The sequence below is a fragment of the Triticum aestivum genome, chromosome 7A, assembly GCF_018294505.1.
Source record: "Triticum aestivum cultivar Chinese Spring chromosome 7A, IWGSC CS RefSeq v2.1, whole genome shotgun sequence".
Classification (NCBI taxonomy): domain Eukaryota; kingdom Viridiplantae; phylum Streptophyta; class Magnoliopsida; order Poales; family Poaceae; genus Triticum; species Triticum aestivum.
The window spans coordinates 737987473-738005706 of record NC_057812.1 but is presented as its reverse complement, the minus strand read 5'-3'; the positions used below and the strand labels follow the sequence as shown (position 1 = coordinate 738005706).

The 18234-nt window shown below is 45.0% G+C and overlaps 1 protein-coding gene across 1 annotated transcript; it reads right to left on the bottom strand.

Moving 5' to 3' along the window:
* Positions 1 to 10822: 10822 nt before the first annotated feature.
* LOC123149853 (uncharacterized) lies at positions 10823 to 13384 on the bottom strand. Its single transcript, XM_044569613.1, has 2 exons — positions 11923 to 13384; positions 10823 to 11116 (listed from the first exon to the last, which is right to left on the bottom strand). Exon 1 carries the CDS (start codon positions 13316 to 13318, stop codon positions 11930 to 11932), a length of 1389 nt encoding a protein of 462 aa, XP_044425548.1. The 5' UTR covers positions 13319 to 13384; the 3' UTR covers positions 10823 to 11116; positions 11923 to 11929.
* Positions 13385 to 18234: the final 4850 nt, after the last annotated feature.

The following is an 18234-nucleotide window of genomic DNA, read 5'->3' as shown; positions in this document are numbered from 1 at the left end:
GTTCTTGGAAACGGAACATGGCAAATAAGGAGTGCTCACAAATATTAGATTCAGAGCCTTCAAACATCAACTTACAGCTTATGCAACAGTCTTGTTTTGAATATCTTCATTCAACTGAATGAACAATGTGTAGTAAGTGCTAAGTATGACTAACGATGTACTCCTACATAAAGATGCAAGCGCGAAAGCCATCTTCTCTCCAAAGATATGGAGCAATAAAAACTAGCTGTCGAAACCAGTCTGTAACTTTTCTTCTCAGCTAGCATTCTCAATCACATACATGGGAGTTAAACATGCATGCAGATAGAACAATAAATAAACCATGAATTGACTACTTGTCCTAGCTAGTTTGACAAGGTAGTGAAGCCTCCGTAAAAAAACAAGGTAGTCAAGCCCAATAGAACAATAATTAACTTTCTATATAACCATGGGAACCTTTCCTACTTGCAAAATTACAAAGTAAAATATAGCTTAAGAACAAAGGCGCAAAAGCTTATTCGTGCTTCCCAAGAATCCTATAGCCATCTCATTGCAGTGAAGCAAGATAAGTAAAAAATAGCAGACCATAACATGTTAACTCTATGCTCTTGAAAACAGAACAAGGTAAATAAAGAGTACTAAGACATCAGCTTAAAACCATCAATTAGGACCTCTCCTAGCTAGTTTCACAAGGTAGCCAGGCCCAATAGAACAATAACTAATTTTCAACATAATCATGTGAGCAGAACAAGCAATGCATGAACCCAATGGCAATATTTAGGCTTACCAGTTGATCAGAACATGGTAATAAGGAGTGCTCACAAATATTTAGGCTAAACCACAGAGTACAACATAGCTTAGGAACAAAGGCGCCCAAGCTGCTCATTTTGCAGTTTGGAAGCAATATACACAAAAATTGGCAGACCGTAACAGGTGAACCCTATGTGTTCTTGGAAACAGAACATGGTAATAAGGAGTGCTCACAAATACGTATTAGATTCAGAGCCTTCAAACATCAACTTACAGGTTATGCAACATTCTTGTTTTGAACATCTTTTCAACTGAATGAATAATGTGAAGTGCTAAGTATGACTAACAATGTACTCCTACATAGAGATGCAAGCGTGAATGCCATTTTCTCTCCTAAGATATGGAGCAATAAAAACTAGCTGGTGAAACTAGTGTCTAATCTTTCTTTTCAGTTAGTATTCTCAATCACATAAATGGGAGTTAAACGTTGCATGCAGAATCAAACCATGTATTGACTACTAGCTAGTTTGACAAGGTAGTCAAGCCCAATAGAACAATAATTAACTTTCTATATAAACATGGGACTAGAATTTTGAAGCAACTGCAGTTGATGCAATGGGAATCTTTCCTAAATGCAAAATTACAGAGTAAAATATAGCTTAAGAACATATTGCTGTCCAAAAGCTTATTCGTGCTTCCCAAGAATCCTATAGCCATCTTATTGCAGTGAAGCAAGATAAATAAAAAATAGCAGACCATGACATGTGAACTCTATGCTCTTGAAAACACAACAAGTTAAATAAAGAGTACTCAGACATCAGCTTAAAACCATCAAACTACCTCGTGTAGCTAGTTTGACAAGGTAGCCAGGCCCAATAACCCAATGGAAAATTGGAAATAATTAGGCTTACCAGTTGTTCAGATAGTTGGTTCTGATAACAGCGGTGGGAAGCTAAAGTATGGGAGGGCACGTCTGGGATTGTAGGTATTCTCCATCTTTGTGCAGACTTTAGTAATTTCATAAGTCTTGAACTCCATTGAGTAACAATCCACATTCCCAATATGAATACCTTCTGGAGCGCCTCGGAAGAACAAGAATCCCTCAGCTAAACCGATAGTGCAAATGGAATGATACTGCCCAGGAAGCTGTATGATCTTCTCTAGCTTCCACTGCTGCGAATTATTCTTCAGAGTGGTATGGTAGAGGGCAAACGACCCGTATTGACAGACAAGAGAAAACATCTCAAGGACTCCTTCTTGGCCCATCACAATTGCAATTGGGCGAGGCTGAAGACCAAAGCTCTGGTCATGCAGATCTCTGAGCTCTACATGGTAGCCAGTGAGAAGATTAACAATGGAAAACCTCAAAGTGTGTGTGTCCAGCACCATCAAATGGTCACTCCAGCCATAAGGCTTTGTCCAGTAGAAGCAGCAGCGCACACAGTCAAAACAGGACATGCGTTCCAACAACGGTGAAATGGGGGGCTCGAGCATAGACCATTGCATAGTTGTGGTCGTCATTATCCACTGAGAGCGCCGGCGGCGGCTCATCGTGATCGTGCTAGGGTGAGTGAATAGTCACAGCCGCAGATCAGGGCGCCAATCCACCTCATTAATTTCTTGCCAAAAGAACTGCAACGCATTATCCATGATCCCCACCACGAATGCCATGTCTCGCTTATAGCGAGACTAGCATCCGTCTCGCTGAAGCTCTCCGGCACAACGTGCGCGTATGGGCCGGCCCAATAGCGTGTTACTTGTTTCGTTCATTGGTCGGTCGGTTGCTGATATGTTCGTTAGGATTTTTTTCTTTTTCTCCTTTTGGTTTGGTTTTCTTATTTCTTCTCCATTTTTCTTTGGTTTTTTGATAGTTATACTTTGGTTTTCTTTTCTCAGTAGTTATACTTTGATTTTTTTTCTATTTTATTTCTTTCATGGTTTTTATCAGTTTATTTCTTTCTCATTTTCCTTGTTTTATCTTGGGTTTCAATGTTTTTTGGTTTTTCTTTGTTTAGTTTTTGGCTTTCACTGTTTTCCATTCTTTTTGCACTTGGTTCTTCGATTTTCCTTTTTCTCTCTTTCTTTGATTTATTTTTTCAGTTTTCATTCTTTTTTTGTTTTTCTTTGTTTGTTTTGGTTTTCATTGTACATTTTTGTATATGTCAAGAACTTTTTCCGAATACACATTTAACAATTTTCAAAATTAAGTTTAATTTATTTTAATCCATGGTCAACATTTTTTATACACATTTTAAACATTTAAAAAATGCTTGATTACATTTTAGAAATACAAGATTTGGTTTTGTGTACATGATCAACTTTTTTTCTAGACACATTTTAATACTTTCAAATGCTTGATTAACATCTTTCAAATAAAATATTAACTTTTTAAAAATACAATATTACCTTTTTTCAAATGCTTGATTAACATTTTAAAAATACATGATCACTTTTTTCAGACACATTGAATTTTTTATATAGATAAGAATCATTTTCCTATACACATTTAACATTTTTCAAAAGTTTGGTTGATAGTTTTTAAATGTTTTACGCAAACTCTTTTTTGTAATATATTTATTTAGAATATTTGAAAGTATAAACAAAAATAAAAAAAGGAAGCAAAAAAACAAAAAAGTAAAAAAAACAAAGTAAAATGAGGTTATGGCCTCCCGCGCCTGGGCCGCCATCTCGCGCCTCCCGTCGTTAGGGGAGGCTTCCCTCAGTGTCGCTAGAAGCTAGGTACAGCAGCGCCCTAAGCGATATATAGCGCTGCCCGGCTGCTTCAAGTGCGGCAGCCCGGGCCACTGGTCATGCGACTACCCCTCTGCACCACAATCAGTGCCTCCCACTTCGCCGCCCCCTTCAAGCCGGCCATAGTATAATTTATGCTTATTCTGATCACTTTTGGCCTCCTACTTCTGAGCTTGTGTCTTTCCGTCAGGTGGAGTACGTTGCCAATCTGATCAGGCTTTATGTGTATTGAATTCATGCACCAGCTAACTCATCTAAAAGTCCGAATTGATGGAGGGAGGTGGGCAATATATTTCAACACTCCCCCTCACGTCTAGCCTATTTTAGTCCTTAGACGTGGGATCGATGTAGGCCGCAGAATCGTTTTTATTTAATACTGCGTTGGCAGGGTCTTAACTCAAGACCTCTTGGCTCTAATACCATATTGAATTCATGCTCCAGTCAACTCATTCAAAAGTTCAAACTGATGAAGGGAGTTGGGCAATATATTTCAACAGTACCTACTACTGTTAGAAATATAATTGGGTTTAAGTTAGAGATAAGGAGATAGAGATAGAATTAGTTTAAACCACATGTAACTTGTCTTGTACTCCAAGTCTCTACCCTTCTTGTACTCCTATATATATCCTACACAAGGGTCAGATCAATACAACACATAACTTTAGAGTTTCATATTTTCCATATGATATTAGAGCGGTTAGTCTCACGACGTCGATCCTAGGTTTCTTCACCACTTCCGCAGCGCGCCGCCCCCGGGGAGATTAATATCCTCTCCTCGGGGGCGCGGCACCCGATCGATCAATGATCAGATTGGTTCCATAGATTAGATTAGTTTCAATTTTCGAAATTCCAGTAGATCATCTTTTCTGTTAGCTACAAACAAATTCGACGACCCTCAGATTCTGGAAAAATTTGGTGCAAGATTCGTTGACGATGATGGCTTGATGGCAGGCTCGATCACGCCTAGATGCTCCAAGGCGCGAACTAGGCGGCGCACCCGCTAAGGGACACCACGCGGCGGTGCAGAGCATGCGCGCTCGACTCCAAGCCGTCGAGGGCCTCGAGGCTCACGCGGCAGATTCTCCTCCAACACCAGAGCCGTCGATCACGCATGCAGAGTAACTAACCCAGGTTCCGTTTACGGGAGGGATTCGAACTCCTATAGATTAATCTCTTGCATGTCTCCGCATGCATCTATGCGTAGCCAAGGTGGATCCAGCCATGAATCAATATTCATGTATGCATGGATGGCATCAAGGAGATCTGCAGCCCTGCGAGGATTCTCTTCCCGTGCAGTCGACGGCTTCCCCAAGCGCCCGCGGGATCCTGACGATTTGATCCGATCCAGCCGGCAAGCATCACGGCCGCACGCATGGTCTCTGCATCAACCATCCGCCCGCCGGACCCAGCAGCTCCAAGCGAGACGCTATGTTCACGTTTGGACTCCTTCCTCGACTACCCTCCATCACCACGTCCGCTCTACGTCAACATGCGGCGTGACGCGAGGAGCAGCGCAGGCCGGCCGAACGAGCCAGCAAATTAGGAGACCAGCGCATCATCTGCGCGTTCTGCATGGACGCCGGACAGGAGCAACGCAGTCCGGCCACTACGCGACCACGTCAAGCATCAGGGCAGCCAGGGTTCGAAAGACCGCAGAAACCACACGCGCCAGGGGCGGGCCCACCTCAATTCAAGGGTATTCAGTTGAATACCCATTATTTTCGGCAAGAAACTAGATATATATACTGTATATCATGTGTATGTACAAGAAAAAACGAAACTGATGCAACAAACGTGCTACCTAACCAATTCAGCCCAAAAACAGAGGCTAGCCCAGCTTGCAATCCTCCCTCACCACCCACCCCATGGCCCATAGGCCCAAACTGCTTCAGGGTGCACCGTGCGCGCACGGCATGCATCCATCGCTGGTTCAGTTACCTTCCCTGTTCCCAACGATCTAGGTCACGAACCGGCGGCAGGCATGGGCAAGCAGCGCGTCATCCAGATTCCAGCGGTACGTGCACGTTCTCCATCCCCCGCACCCTCTGGTACTGATCTTTGCACACATCGGTCTTCAATTTTAAATCCCTAGGTTCACATAGCAGTACATATGATTTGTTCATCGAAATTAGATGTATTCACCTTGCTAATTGGATTTTTGTTATTGATTTCTCTCTGTATCTCATGCTTCTCAGCTTGTTTCTAAATAGTTCATTGAAGAGAATGCCCTCTTAACAGACTAGCAAACTAAAATTCCTCCAGTGTTGCCAAACATGCAGATTCTTAGTTAAACTAAACAAATTTTCAAAGCATCAAGGATAGGACTGTCATCCTGTAATTTGTCAGCTTTTTATCATTATTTATTTTCCATCTCTCTATATTAGATGTTGCTGCTTCGATCTTTGAACAATTAGTATTTTCTATAAGATGAAATTTGGAATTATGATCAATTCTATGAATATATTATATTCTGCGATATCCATAGGAATTACCCAATTTGTGTAAACTGGTACTAGAATCCATTATATATGCCAAAACAAGGCTTTAGACTTCCAAAAAACTGCCTTCGAAATTTTGAATACACACTCTTGAAATCCTGAGCCCGCCCCTATCACGCGCGAAGGACGCGCGGCCTCCATCAATTCAACCTTCTGCACATACATCAAGCCGCCGCATCATCAAGCTGTAAGACTACGTCGGGCTACAAGCCACTTCATCGAGCACATCTACGAGAAGCGACCACACATGCACCATCCACACGCAAGGCCGGTGTGGAAACAGATGCAATTCTTCATCGACTTCTCCGGCGCGACACGGCATCGACACTTGGTCGCCGCGAGGGACGCCTTCAAGCGACACTTAATCGTTGACACGCTGCTGCATCGATCGCGTCATCCACGACGGCACGACTGCATCGACACGGCGTCACTACAGTGACGACCCTATACGACCACACGGTTCTGGCAAAACCGATGTGTGCTTGATGGGCTTCCTCCGGTCTTGGCAAAATCGGTGGACTCATCGCCGACGGCACCCTCTGACATCCGCAAGGTGCATCGTCCACGTCTGCAGCCCCGTCATAGCGCATTTTTTTGCGCCTCCAGCTTTGTGCGGCTTCATCATCCACGACGACCACACCATCGACCACGGCTACATCACCCTGACCGGCTACCTCGACATCGACCACACGGCTACGTCTACAGCAACTCATCGGCAACAACTCCAGTCAACAGTCGTCACTAGCGTCCACGCCAGTTCCGCTGTGACTGCGGGAGGGAATAAAGGAGAAGGCATGAAGGCACCAGAAGGGGACGCAGTCACCGCCCTAGGTGCCAACCCATCAGAGACGCAGTTGATGATGGCGCGGCAGAGAAGACGACGAAAGTGCAAGACTTCAAATCCAGTCGTACTCGTCCGCTTCACTCCCGCTACGACTGAGGAGGAATGTTAGAAATATAATTGGGTTTAAGTTAGAGATAAGGAGATAGAGATAGAATTAGTTTAAACCACATGTAACTTGTCTTGTACTCCAAATCTCTACCCCTCTTGTACTCCTATATATACCCTACACAAGGGTCAGATCAATACAACACATAACTTTAGGGTTTCATATTTTCCACAACAATGTGGACCGGCACTCTCGCCTGATCCCTTGCTACTCCTTCGAGCAGTTTGTGCCCAAAGTTGAAAAGGTTGGGGCCTGTAACCGCGTTAGGGTAAGCTTTGTTGTTCCTTTCAGAGGTTACTTCCATGCTGTTGCAATCAACTTCTTTTAAGGTTAAATTAAGTTAGACATAATTTCTTCTGCTCAATAGGATGCTACTCTCCCTCTGTATCAAAATATAAGACATTTTTGCACTTTAATTGAACTGGACTGCAAAAACGTCATATATTTTAATGTGGAGGTAGTAGAACAGAATAACATATGGACGCCACGACTAATCTGCCATGGTATTTCATAATGCTATGGTGGCCTTATACATCTCGGTGTGAAACTGTTGTTTCATGGCTAAACGCAATGTTAAAGGCAAGAACCTGCAGCCCGTCAACTTGACGATCTTCTGTTTCGTAGCGGACCATGAAGATCTCATAAATGAAGGACAAAAATACACCTGGAATAAAGTAATCGTCATGCTCCTCCTTATCATGCCACCCTTGTCCTCCCGCTAGATAGGATGCTTGAAAGGGAATTACTTAATCCAAATATGCCTTTTTACAACGGCATGATGGCTTACGGGAGTGTATATTAACGACTAAACGTAACGGAAAAGGTAATGACCTGCAACAACAGCCACATTGAGACTATTTAAGCAGACATGAATATCTCATTATTCATTAAGTAACAATACACCCTAAAAGAACATTTGTAATGCTCCTTATCATGTCACTCTTGTTCAGGGAAGGAATACTACAAGAGTATGTTTTCGGGGAATATATGCAGAATTGATGTTCTTGTGCTATTTCACAAATTTCTATAGATTTTTATACCTTGTTCTCCCCGGGCATTTGTATTCTGAATTCTGACACTGTACTTCCTTTGTCCGAGATGCATTTCTGAACTGAAGGATAGGGTGGCCAGAGGGGGAGATCCTACATTTTGTCTGAGCACTTTGTTTTCTTTACAGTGCACACAATGCATATCTTTAGGCATTTAGTTTAGAAAAGCACTTGTCTGGATCCCAAACATATATTTCAGACATTATAATCATAGCATTGCACATTCATTATTTCTGGCAGATGTGAGCCACACAGGAAGACCCTACCCTGGGGACTGAACTTCCGTTGACGGACAATCATGGCATGTAGTCGGTGCAACAAGGTATAGATCCTCCAATGATGGAATGCAATGATGTGGATCCAATGCAAGAGGATTTGCTGAACGAAATCTACGAAAATAAACACAACTGATGTAAGTTCTCAAAGTAAACACATATGTATGTTTAATGCCATTCATCTCATACATTAAAATGAAATAGAAGTTTCCTCAAAAAAAGAAAAAACACAGAAGCCGTGCCTAGACACGATACTCTGTTATTGTTGATGATCCTATAGGAACCTAGAATCAGACCTGGTGTGGTAGGCACTAGAGAACCCTTGGCTCCAAGAGAGACAGAAAAGCATCAAGATGGAGGTGATAATGGTGACAGCAAGCCAAGCAAAGTCAAGCTGACCAAGGAGCAGTATCGGCTCAAGGCGACGGAGTGGGCAGCAGCAGCTCGGGCTCGCGCATCCCACTCGCAGCCTAGGCCATGTAGCATACCATGTTGTGTTGGGTTTTATTGAACTGTCAAAGATAGTGTTTACTGAATTTGGTCAGTAAAACGCAGAGAACATGCTCCACTGATTGCTAGTAGAAAAGTTTGTGGAAGTTGGTTTACTTTGGCGCTGGTGTGGGCAAGGTAGAGTAGCTGGTAAATCTGATGTATCAAGTGCCCTTTGTGACTCAAATTTACCTTGGTGCTATGTATGTAGCCTTTTGAACATGTAATTTGTGTGCATATTAGTATAGGAAAAGACAGTTTGAGAAACATGATGCTCTGAAATTTCTAGAAAAGGAGGTTTCTGGAATTCATGTGCATATTGATAGAAGACCTCATGCTTAAGTACATTTGTATGAAACCTGATGCTCGGAAAGGTGATACTTACAGGGATCAGGTTAGCAATATAACAAACCTCTGGTTCTACTTCTATGCAATGGGACCATATATTTGCAGAGTGCCAACAAAACCACCCATGCTCAGTGCTCAAGAAGCTCATCCAGACTTTGGGAGGCATTACAGATGAACTCATCGCAAGTATCGTAATAAAAGAAATTAACTAACTCGTCCACTCATGCAGAGAAAAGCTAGTACTAACTCATGAGAATGTAACAGAAGTCAGCACAACCAGTCTAGCCAATCTTCCAACATAAACAACACTACAGTCTTCGACGTCATTTCGGGCAAAGTCAACTTGCAGACAGCATACCTGCTTACATACATATGCCACTTAACACGGACATACCAAACTACATCAGCACCATCTTGAACACTCACCAGCCAACTCCAGGTGTATGGCCCGAGCAACTAGCAAGCGAGCTCAGATTTGCATACATGTATTTAGTTAGAAATTTGAAGCAGCTGCAGATGATGCAGTGAGAATCTTTCCTATCCCATTTTCTAGGGAAGGAGGCATGAGCTAAATTGCAGAGTACAATATAGCCTAAGAACAAAGGCGCATGAGCTGTTTATTCATGCTTCCCAAGAATCCTGGAGCTATCTTATTGCAGTGAACTATATGTTCTCGAAAACACAACAAGGTAAGTAAAGAGTACTCAAATATCAGCTTTTCTTGTTTTGAACATCATCGTTCAAATAAATGGATGAGGTTTAAGTGCAAAGTGTGACTAAAGATGTACCATATGAAGGCACAAAAGCCTACTAAGATATGGAGCAATAAAAATTAGATTTCCAAACTGGTATGTAATCTTCATTTTTTTGTTGATTTTGTCAATCACGAACAATTGTTGAACATGTGTGCAGAATCAAACCATCAATTAGCTACCTCTTCAAGCTAGTTTGACAAGCCTAATAGAACAATAAATAACTTTCTTGAAAAAATATTGGACTTTGTAGTTCAGCATGAATGTTTTGAGGACCTGTGATGCTCTGTTATTGTTGATGATGGCACACGACAGGAATCTGGAAGCACATCTGGAGAGGGGGGTGCTGGAGAAGCCTCAAGATGGAGCGGAAAATGCTGGAAGCAAGCCAAGCAAAATGAAGATGACAGAGGAGCAGAGGGCGCAGGTGGAGGCTAACCGGTTCAAGGCGTTGGAGAGAGCGGAAGCAGCTGTCGCAGCCTGCTACCAAACTGTCACCTAGGCACATGTTCGGTTTTATCCAAGCGTCGAGATAGTGTTTTTTTTAGCATAACGTCAAGATAGTGTTTGTTGAACATGCTCCAACTGGTAGAGAAGTTTGTAAAAGTCGTTCGATTCTGGTGCTGGTAGAAAAAGTTTGTAAAAATAGATCAAGGTAGCAGATGTGTGGCTGTGTTGTGTGGTGTATCAAATGCCCTTTTACTCCTCCAATTTTCAGATTTTTGAACATGGAAAAGGTTTCTGAAGTTTCTGTCATATTGATAGACAACATGATGCTCTCAGCTCAAATTTGAGGGAGTACATCTCTGAGAAAAATGAAGCTCTGAAAGTTGATGTTTGTATGATATCCATGTCTATTACAGCCAGTCGTGCGCAAGAAACTCAATCATAGCAACTCAGCCAGAATTCGGCAGGCGTTAGAGATGAAATCATCAGAAGCATCTTACTAAAAGAAATTAACTAACTCATCCACTCCACTCATGCAAATAAAAGCTACGTAGTTCTCTCAGTTACTGATAGACCATCTAGACTGAGGGCATGGATTGAAAGGGGGAACATAAACTCCGAGGTCTTCCAACGCAAACATCAGTACACAACATAAACCCAAGTCTTCGACGTCAGTGTTGGTCAAATTCAACTTGCTGACAGCATATCCTGCTTACATACATGCGGTACTTAATACGGACATATCAAACTACATCAGCACCATCTTGACCATCCGCCATCCTACTCCAGATGTATGGCCCAAGCAATATCAATCGAGCGAGCTCAGATCTGCATACATGTATTTAGTTAGAATTGAAGCAACTGCAGTTTATGCAATGGGAATCTTCCCCATCCCATTTCTTAGGAAGGAGGCATGTGCCAAAAAGCAGATTAAAATACAGCTTAATAACAAAGGCTCGCAAGCTACCATACTATATTGCAGCTTGGAAGCAATATACACAAAAAATCAGCAGACCATAACAGGCGAACACTCTCTGTTCTTGAAAACATATTCTTGAAAACATAACATGGTAAATAAGGAGTGCTCATAAATACAATAATCAAGACCTTCAAACATCAACTTACTGGTTATGCAACATTCGTATTTTGAAAATACAACGAAATAAATAAAGAGTACTCAAACATCAGCTTACATGTTGTGCATCGTTCTTGTTTCGAGCATCATCGTTCAAATAAATGGATGATGTGTAAGTGCAAAGTGTGACTAAAGATGTACCATATCAAGATGCAAGCGCAAAAGGCATTCTCTCTACTAAGATATGGAGCAATAAAAATTAGCTTTCCACCCTCCATTCCAAAATAAGTGTCATGGTTTTAGTTCAAATTTCAAATAAAACCACAACAATTACTTTGGAACGGAGGAAGTAGTATGTAATCTTTTTTCAAGACAATCACAAACAATTGTTAAAAATGTGCGCAGAATCAAACCATGAATTGGCAACCTCTCCTGGCTATAGTTTGACAAGGTAGTACAGCCCAATAGAACAATAATAAACTTTCTATATATGACCATGCGAGTAGAACAAGCAAAACATGCACCCAATGGCGACGTAAAATGACATACTTAGGCTTACCAGTTGATCAGATAGTTGGTTCCGATAACAGTGGTGGGAAGCTAAAGTATGGGAGAGCAGATCTGCGATTGAGGAACTTCTCCGTCTTTGTACAGACTTTGGTAATTCCATATGTCTTGACCTCCATTGAGTAACAATCCACATTCTCAATACTGCCCAGACCTCCTAGAGCGCCCCGGAAGAACAAGAATCCCTCGGCTGCACCAATTGTGGAGATGGAATAGTCACGATACTGCCCAGGCAGCTGTATAATCTTCTCTAGCTTCCATTCCTGTGAATTATTCTGCAGAGAGGTATGGTAGAGAGCAAAGGCCCCGTGTTGACAGACAAGAGAAAACATCTCAAGGGCTCCTTCTCGGCCCAGAACAACAGCATTTGGGCGACGATCATCAAAGCTCTGGCCAGGCAGACTTCTGAGCTCCATATGGTAACCGGTGAGAAGGTCAACAGTGGAAAACCTCAAAGTGCGCGTGTCCAGCACCATCAAATGTTCACTCCAATCATGACGATCTGTCCAGTAGAAAGAGCCGCGCACATAGTCAAAAGAGGACATGTCGTACAAACAAGACATGTGCTCCAAAGAAGGGAAAATGGGGGACTCGACCATAGACCATTGCCTAGCTGTGGATGGGAATACAAAGAGGACGAGCTTCGTTTGGTATCTTGCTATGCATATCACCTTGAAGGGCACTTCCTCGCTGTCGTCGCCGGTGCAGGGAGCAAGCACAGGCTGGAATTCCTGAAGGAGATCCTGTGGCTGGGAGGCGAGGTCCTCGGGTATGGTTGGAAGCAGCACGTATCTGATGGACAGGGGGTCACAGACGGCGAGGTGGAAGTCGGCAGCGTTGCAGCGCTCCCGTTTGGTCCACGTCGGGCGGGCACAGATGTTGAGGTTAACGGGCTCCCTGGAGTCCATGAGGATGCTTACCTCACGGCGGGCACAGCCTTCGCAGTAGCTCCACATGTGGACGGAACGGGGGTAGAAGGAGATCCAATCGAGGAGCACGCGGCCGTCGCGGACGTCGCAGGGGCGCCAGCGGGGGCCTTCCCCGTCGTCTTCTTGGACGGCGGGCCGGACGTAGGAGGCAGAAGAAACGACTGCCGGGACGAAGGAGAAATCGGCGGCGCAGGGGGCGAGGGCTCCAGCTAGCGGGGCGGAGGGGTGCGGCGCCTGGGCCGGGTGGAATCCTGCCGCGTCCATGAAGCCGAGGAGGGGAGGCCCGTGCATCGCGCGGAAGCGGCGGCGGAAAGAGCGGCCTTTGATGACGCTGCGGAAGGAGGTGCAGGCGGCGGAGGCGCGGGCGACCGCGTCCGGGGTGGGCAAGCGGACGAAGATCTCCTCCAGGAGGTCGTCGGGGACGGGGATGGAGGCCGGCGGCGGCGGCGGCGGGTCCATGGCCGCAGGAGTGGAGGAAGGGGATCGAGGGTTATGGTCGGGGATAGTGGGAAGGAGTGACCAGTGGCTGTGGGGAGATTGAGAGCGAGAACAGCTCTCTACGAAGCCATTTAGCGAACAGCTCTGCACGACTTCATTGATTCGAAAAATTGTAGCTTTATTAAGCTTGAAAAACGTTTGAAAATCAAATTGTAGTGTTAAACTAATCACAAATTAAAATTTTATCAGGACAACTCTTCATTTGTGGGCTAGATAAAAGACGGAAACAAACATCCATGTATACCTCACAAAATAAACACCCGCTCAGACCTGCGGTATAAGTCTCTGCAATGTGACTTATAAGGTAATATCTAAATGCCTGGTTAACCGGTTAAGGCCAGTTCTTGATGAGATTGTGTCTCCTGAACAAAGCGCATTTGTGTCGGGGAGACTAATTATGGTCAACGCTTTAATTGCCTTTTAATGTAGTCATTATATCAAAAAGGAAAAAGACCCCACAAATTTTTTGTGTGCATATAAGCTAGACCTATCGAAAGCCTATGATAGGGTGGATTGGGCCTTCTTGAAGCAGGTGATGCAAAAGCTGAGGTTCTTTCAACGGTGGGTGGATTGGATTATGTCATGTATAACACCGGTGAGGCATTCTGTCAAACTCAACGGGACCCCCTCAGATTCATTTGCACCGACGCGTGGGCTTCGGCAAGGTGACCCTCTTTCACCGTTCTTGTTTCTATTGGTGGCGGATGGGCTTTCAGCTAGTTTGAAACATGGTGTGGCGAATGGGAAGATTACTCCAGTCAAGGTTTGTAGAAGGGCACCAAGTATATCTCATTTGCTTTTTGCAGATGACACCCTCTTGATTTTTAAGGCGTCAAAGCTACAAGCTGAGAGAATAAAACTTGCACTTGGGAGATATGGTGCAGCAACAGGGCAAAGTCTGAACTATGACAAATGTTCATTATTTTTTGGTGACTCTTGCCCGGAGGCTGTTAAAGAGAAGGTCAGGTCTGAGTTGGGTGTCACTAGTTTAACTTTTACAGGTAATGCATCCTCCACTTGGCATGCAATAAGCTACGGTTTAGAATTATTGAAGAAGGGGCTGTTATCGCGAGTGGGCAATGGGAAAAGTATACGTATATGGAGGGACAATTGGATACAGAGACCATTCTCGTATAAACCCTTCTCTCTGCAGGGGAGATGCCATATAAGATTTGTGTCGGGCCTACTAACGGAGGACAGATCGTGGAACTATGCATTGTTGAGGAAGTTCTTTGCTATGGCAGATGCGTCTGAAATTTTAAAGATACGTACAAGTCCTGGGAAGTTGGGACAGTTTTCTGTCAAGAGCGCGTATGATCTGGGATTTGAAGAAGCCCAAAGGGCGAGCCTGCTAGAATTATATTTGGTCGTGTGATATACCCCTGACAGTGCGGAATTTCGCTTGGAGACTGGCTACAAATTCACTGCCTACTTGGCAGAAGAAGAATAGAATCGGGATGGAAATATACGGGGAGTGCCCTATTTGTGCAAAGGAAGTTGAGGATAATTTTCATCTCTTTTTAGTGTGCCCTGGTGGCAGGCAGTTATATACAAAGATGGCTACAGTTTGGACCTAGCCGGAGATGCGTTCAATTAAAAAAATAGGGAAAGAATGGCTACTCCACACACTGGAGCCGCTAGACCATATTGCAAGAGGCATGTTGTTGATGACTCTCTGGAGGATATGGTTCGTTCGGAACAAAGTGGTACACAATAAACCTGCTCCACCGCTAGAAGTCTCGGCCCGGTTTCTTCAGAGTTATTTGGATTCGATTCTTGGCATTAAACTTAACCAGAATGTCGACCCAAGGAAGGGAAAGGCATTGATCTCCTATTCCTCTGTTGTCGACAGAAATACTAGCTCGCCAACTGAATTTGGCTCTGGATGGATGCCTCCACCGAGGGGATGGATGAAGTTGAATTGTGCAGGTTCATATGGTGTTGCTGGAGGAGCGGGTGCAGGAGCGATTCTTAGGAATGAAGATGGCTCCATTATTTTTTCTTCGTGCATGAAGCTACACTTGTGCTGAGATGTGATAGAAGCAGAACTAAGCGCCTGTAAGGAGGGCCTCGCCACTGCGCTCCAGAGGAACAATACAACCATACAAATTGAGCTGGGGTGTGACGCCCCCGATTTAATCGTACACTAATCATGCATGCAAATGTGTACGACCAAGATCAGGGACTCACGGGAAGATATCACAACACAACTCTAAAACATAAATAAGTCATACAAGAATCATATTACAAGCCAGGGGGCCTCGAGGGCTCGAATACAAGAGCTCGATCATAGACGAGTCAGCGGAAGCAACAATACCTGAGTACAGACATAAGTTAAACAAGTTTGCCTTAAGAAGGCTAGCACAAACTGGGATACAGATCGAAAGAGGCGCAGGCCTCCTGCCTGGGATCCTCCTAAACTACTCCTGGTCGTCGTCAACGGGCATCACATAGTGGTAGGCACCTCCGGTGTAGTAGGAGTCGTCGTCGAAGGTGGCGTCTGGCTCCTGGACTCCAACATCTGGTTGCGACAACCAGAATGAAAGGAAAAGGGGGAAAAGGGGGAGAAAGCAACCGTGAGTACTCATCCAAAGTACTCGCAAAGCAAGGAGCTACACTACATATGCATGGGTATCAAATGGAGTAAGGGTATCATATGTGGACTGAACTGCAGAATGCCAGAATAAGGGGGGGATAACTAATCCTTTCGAAGACTACGCTTCTGGCAGCCTCCGTCTTGGAACATGTAGAAGAGAGTAGACTGAAGTCCTCCAAGTAGCATCGCATAGCATAATCCTAACCGATGATCCTCCCCTCGTCGCCCTGTGAGAGAGCGACCACCGGTTGTATCTGGCACTTGGAAGGGTGTGTTTTATTAAGTATCCAGTTCTAGTTGTCATAAGGTCAAGGTACAACTCCAAGTCGTCCTGTTACCGAAGATCACGGCTATTCGAATAAATTAACTTCCCTGCAGGGGTGCACCAGATTCCCCACCACGCTTGATCCCATTTGGCCGGACACACTTTTCAGGGTCATGCCCGGCCGCGAAAGATCAACACGTCGCAGCCCCACCTAGGCACAACAGAGAAGTCAGCACGCCGGTCTAAACCTAAGCGCACAGGGGTCTGGGCCCATCGCCCTTAGTACACCTGCACGTTGCGAACGCGGCCGGAAGCAGAACTAGCCCCTTTAATACAAGAGCAGGCTTACGTTCCAATCCGGCGCGCGCCGCTCAGTCGCTGACGTCACGAAGGCTTCGGCTGATACCACGACGCCGGGATACCCATAACTACTCCCGCGTAGATGGTTAGTGCGTATAGACCAAAAATGGCCAGACTCAGATCAAAAACCCAGATCTCGTTAAGCGTGTTAAGTATCCGCGAACGCCGACCAAGGCCAGGCCCACCTCTCTCCTAGGTGGTCTCAACCTGCCCTGTCGCTCCGCCTCAAAGTAACAGTCGGGGGCCGTCGGGAACCCAGGCCCACCTCTACCGGGATGGAGCCACCTGCCCCTTCAGCCCCCATCTCCGAACAGTATCACAGGTAAGGTAACTGTCTAAAGTATAAAGTATATGCCCGTGATCACCTCTCGAAGTGATCACGGGCCAGTAGTATAGCATGGCAGACGGACAAGAGTGTAGGGCCACTGATGGAACACTAGCATCCTATACTAAGCAGTAGGATAGCAGGTAATGGTAACAACAGTAGTAGCAAGGACAGGCTATGCATCAGGATAGGAATAACGGAAAGCAGTAACATGCTACACTACTCTAATGCAAGCAGTATAGAGAAGAGTAGGCGATATCTGGTGATCAAAGGGGGGGCTTGCCTGGTTGCTCTGGCAAGAGAGAGTGGTCGTCAACACCGTAGTCGTACTGGGTAGCAGCGGCGTCGGTCTCGGTGTCTAGCGAGAGAAGAGGGGGAAGAAACAATAAATATAATGCAAACAAATGCATGACGATGCATGACATGACAAAGCGTGATGCTAGGTGTGCCCTAACGCGGTACAAGGTGGTACCGGTGAAGGGGGGGAAACATCCGGAAAATTATCTCTGGTGTTTCGCGTTTTCGGACAGACGAACCGGAGGGGGAAAGTTGCGTGTTTGCTATGCTAGGGATGCGTGGCGGATGAACGGGCTGCGTATTCGAATTCGTCTCGTCGTTCTGAGCAACTTTCATGTACAAAGTATTTTCATCCGAGTTACGGATTAAAAGATATGATTTTCTATAGATTTTACTAATTTCTGAAATTATTTTTAATTCGAAAATAATTGCTAAATTGCTAGGCACACCCAGCACAGTGTACATAAAAGTGCACCCAGTGACTGACAGGTGGGCCAGAGGGACCCAGTTGACCAGTCAACGTTTGACTGGTCAACAGGGGTGGGACCCCCGTGCCATTGACTGTTTTAGTTAATTAGGGATTAGGCTAATCAAACTACTGTTTAATTAAACTAACAGATTAATTAGATTAATTAACTAAGATTAATTAACTTAATTAATTAATTAAGTTTATTTATTTTTAATTATTATTATTTTTTTAAATCCTTTTTTTAATCCCTTTTTTTTTGTTCTGGGCGGGGGCCCCGTTCGTCATAGGGCCAGGGGGCCGTTGCGGGTTAGCGGGCGCCTGTGCGAGCGTGAGCCCGACTAGGCACTGGGCAAGGCCAGCCGCGGGGTGGGGCTCGGCGTTTGGCGCCGGCGAGGCACGGCCGGCCGGAGTGGCGTAGGGTGGCGGAGCCATGCAGCAGCGGGAGTAGCGGCGGGAGTAGGCACGGGCGGGCGCGGTGGCTGCGCACGGCGACGAGCGCGCGCGGGGCCTGCGGCCGAGGCCTTGGCCGATGCGGCGATGGCGAAAACGGCAAGGTCGGGCGCGC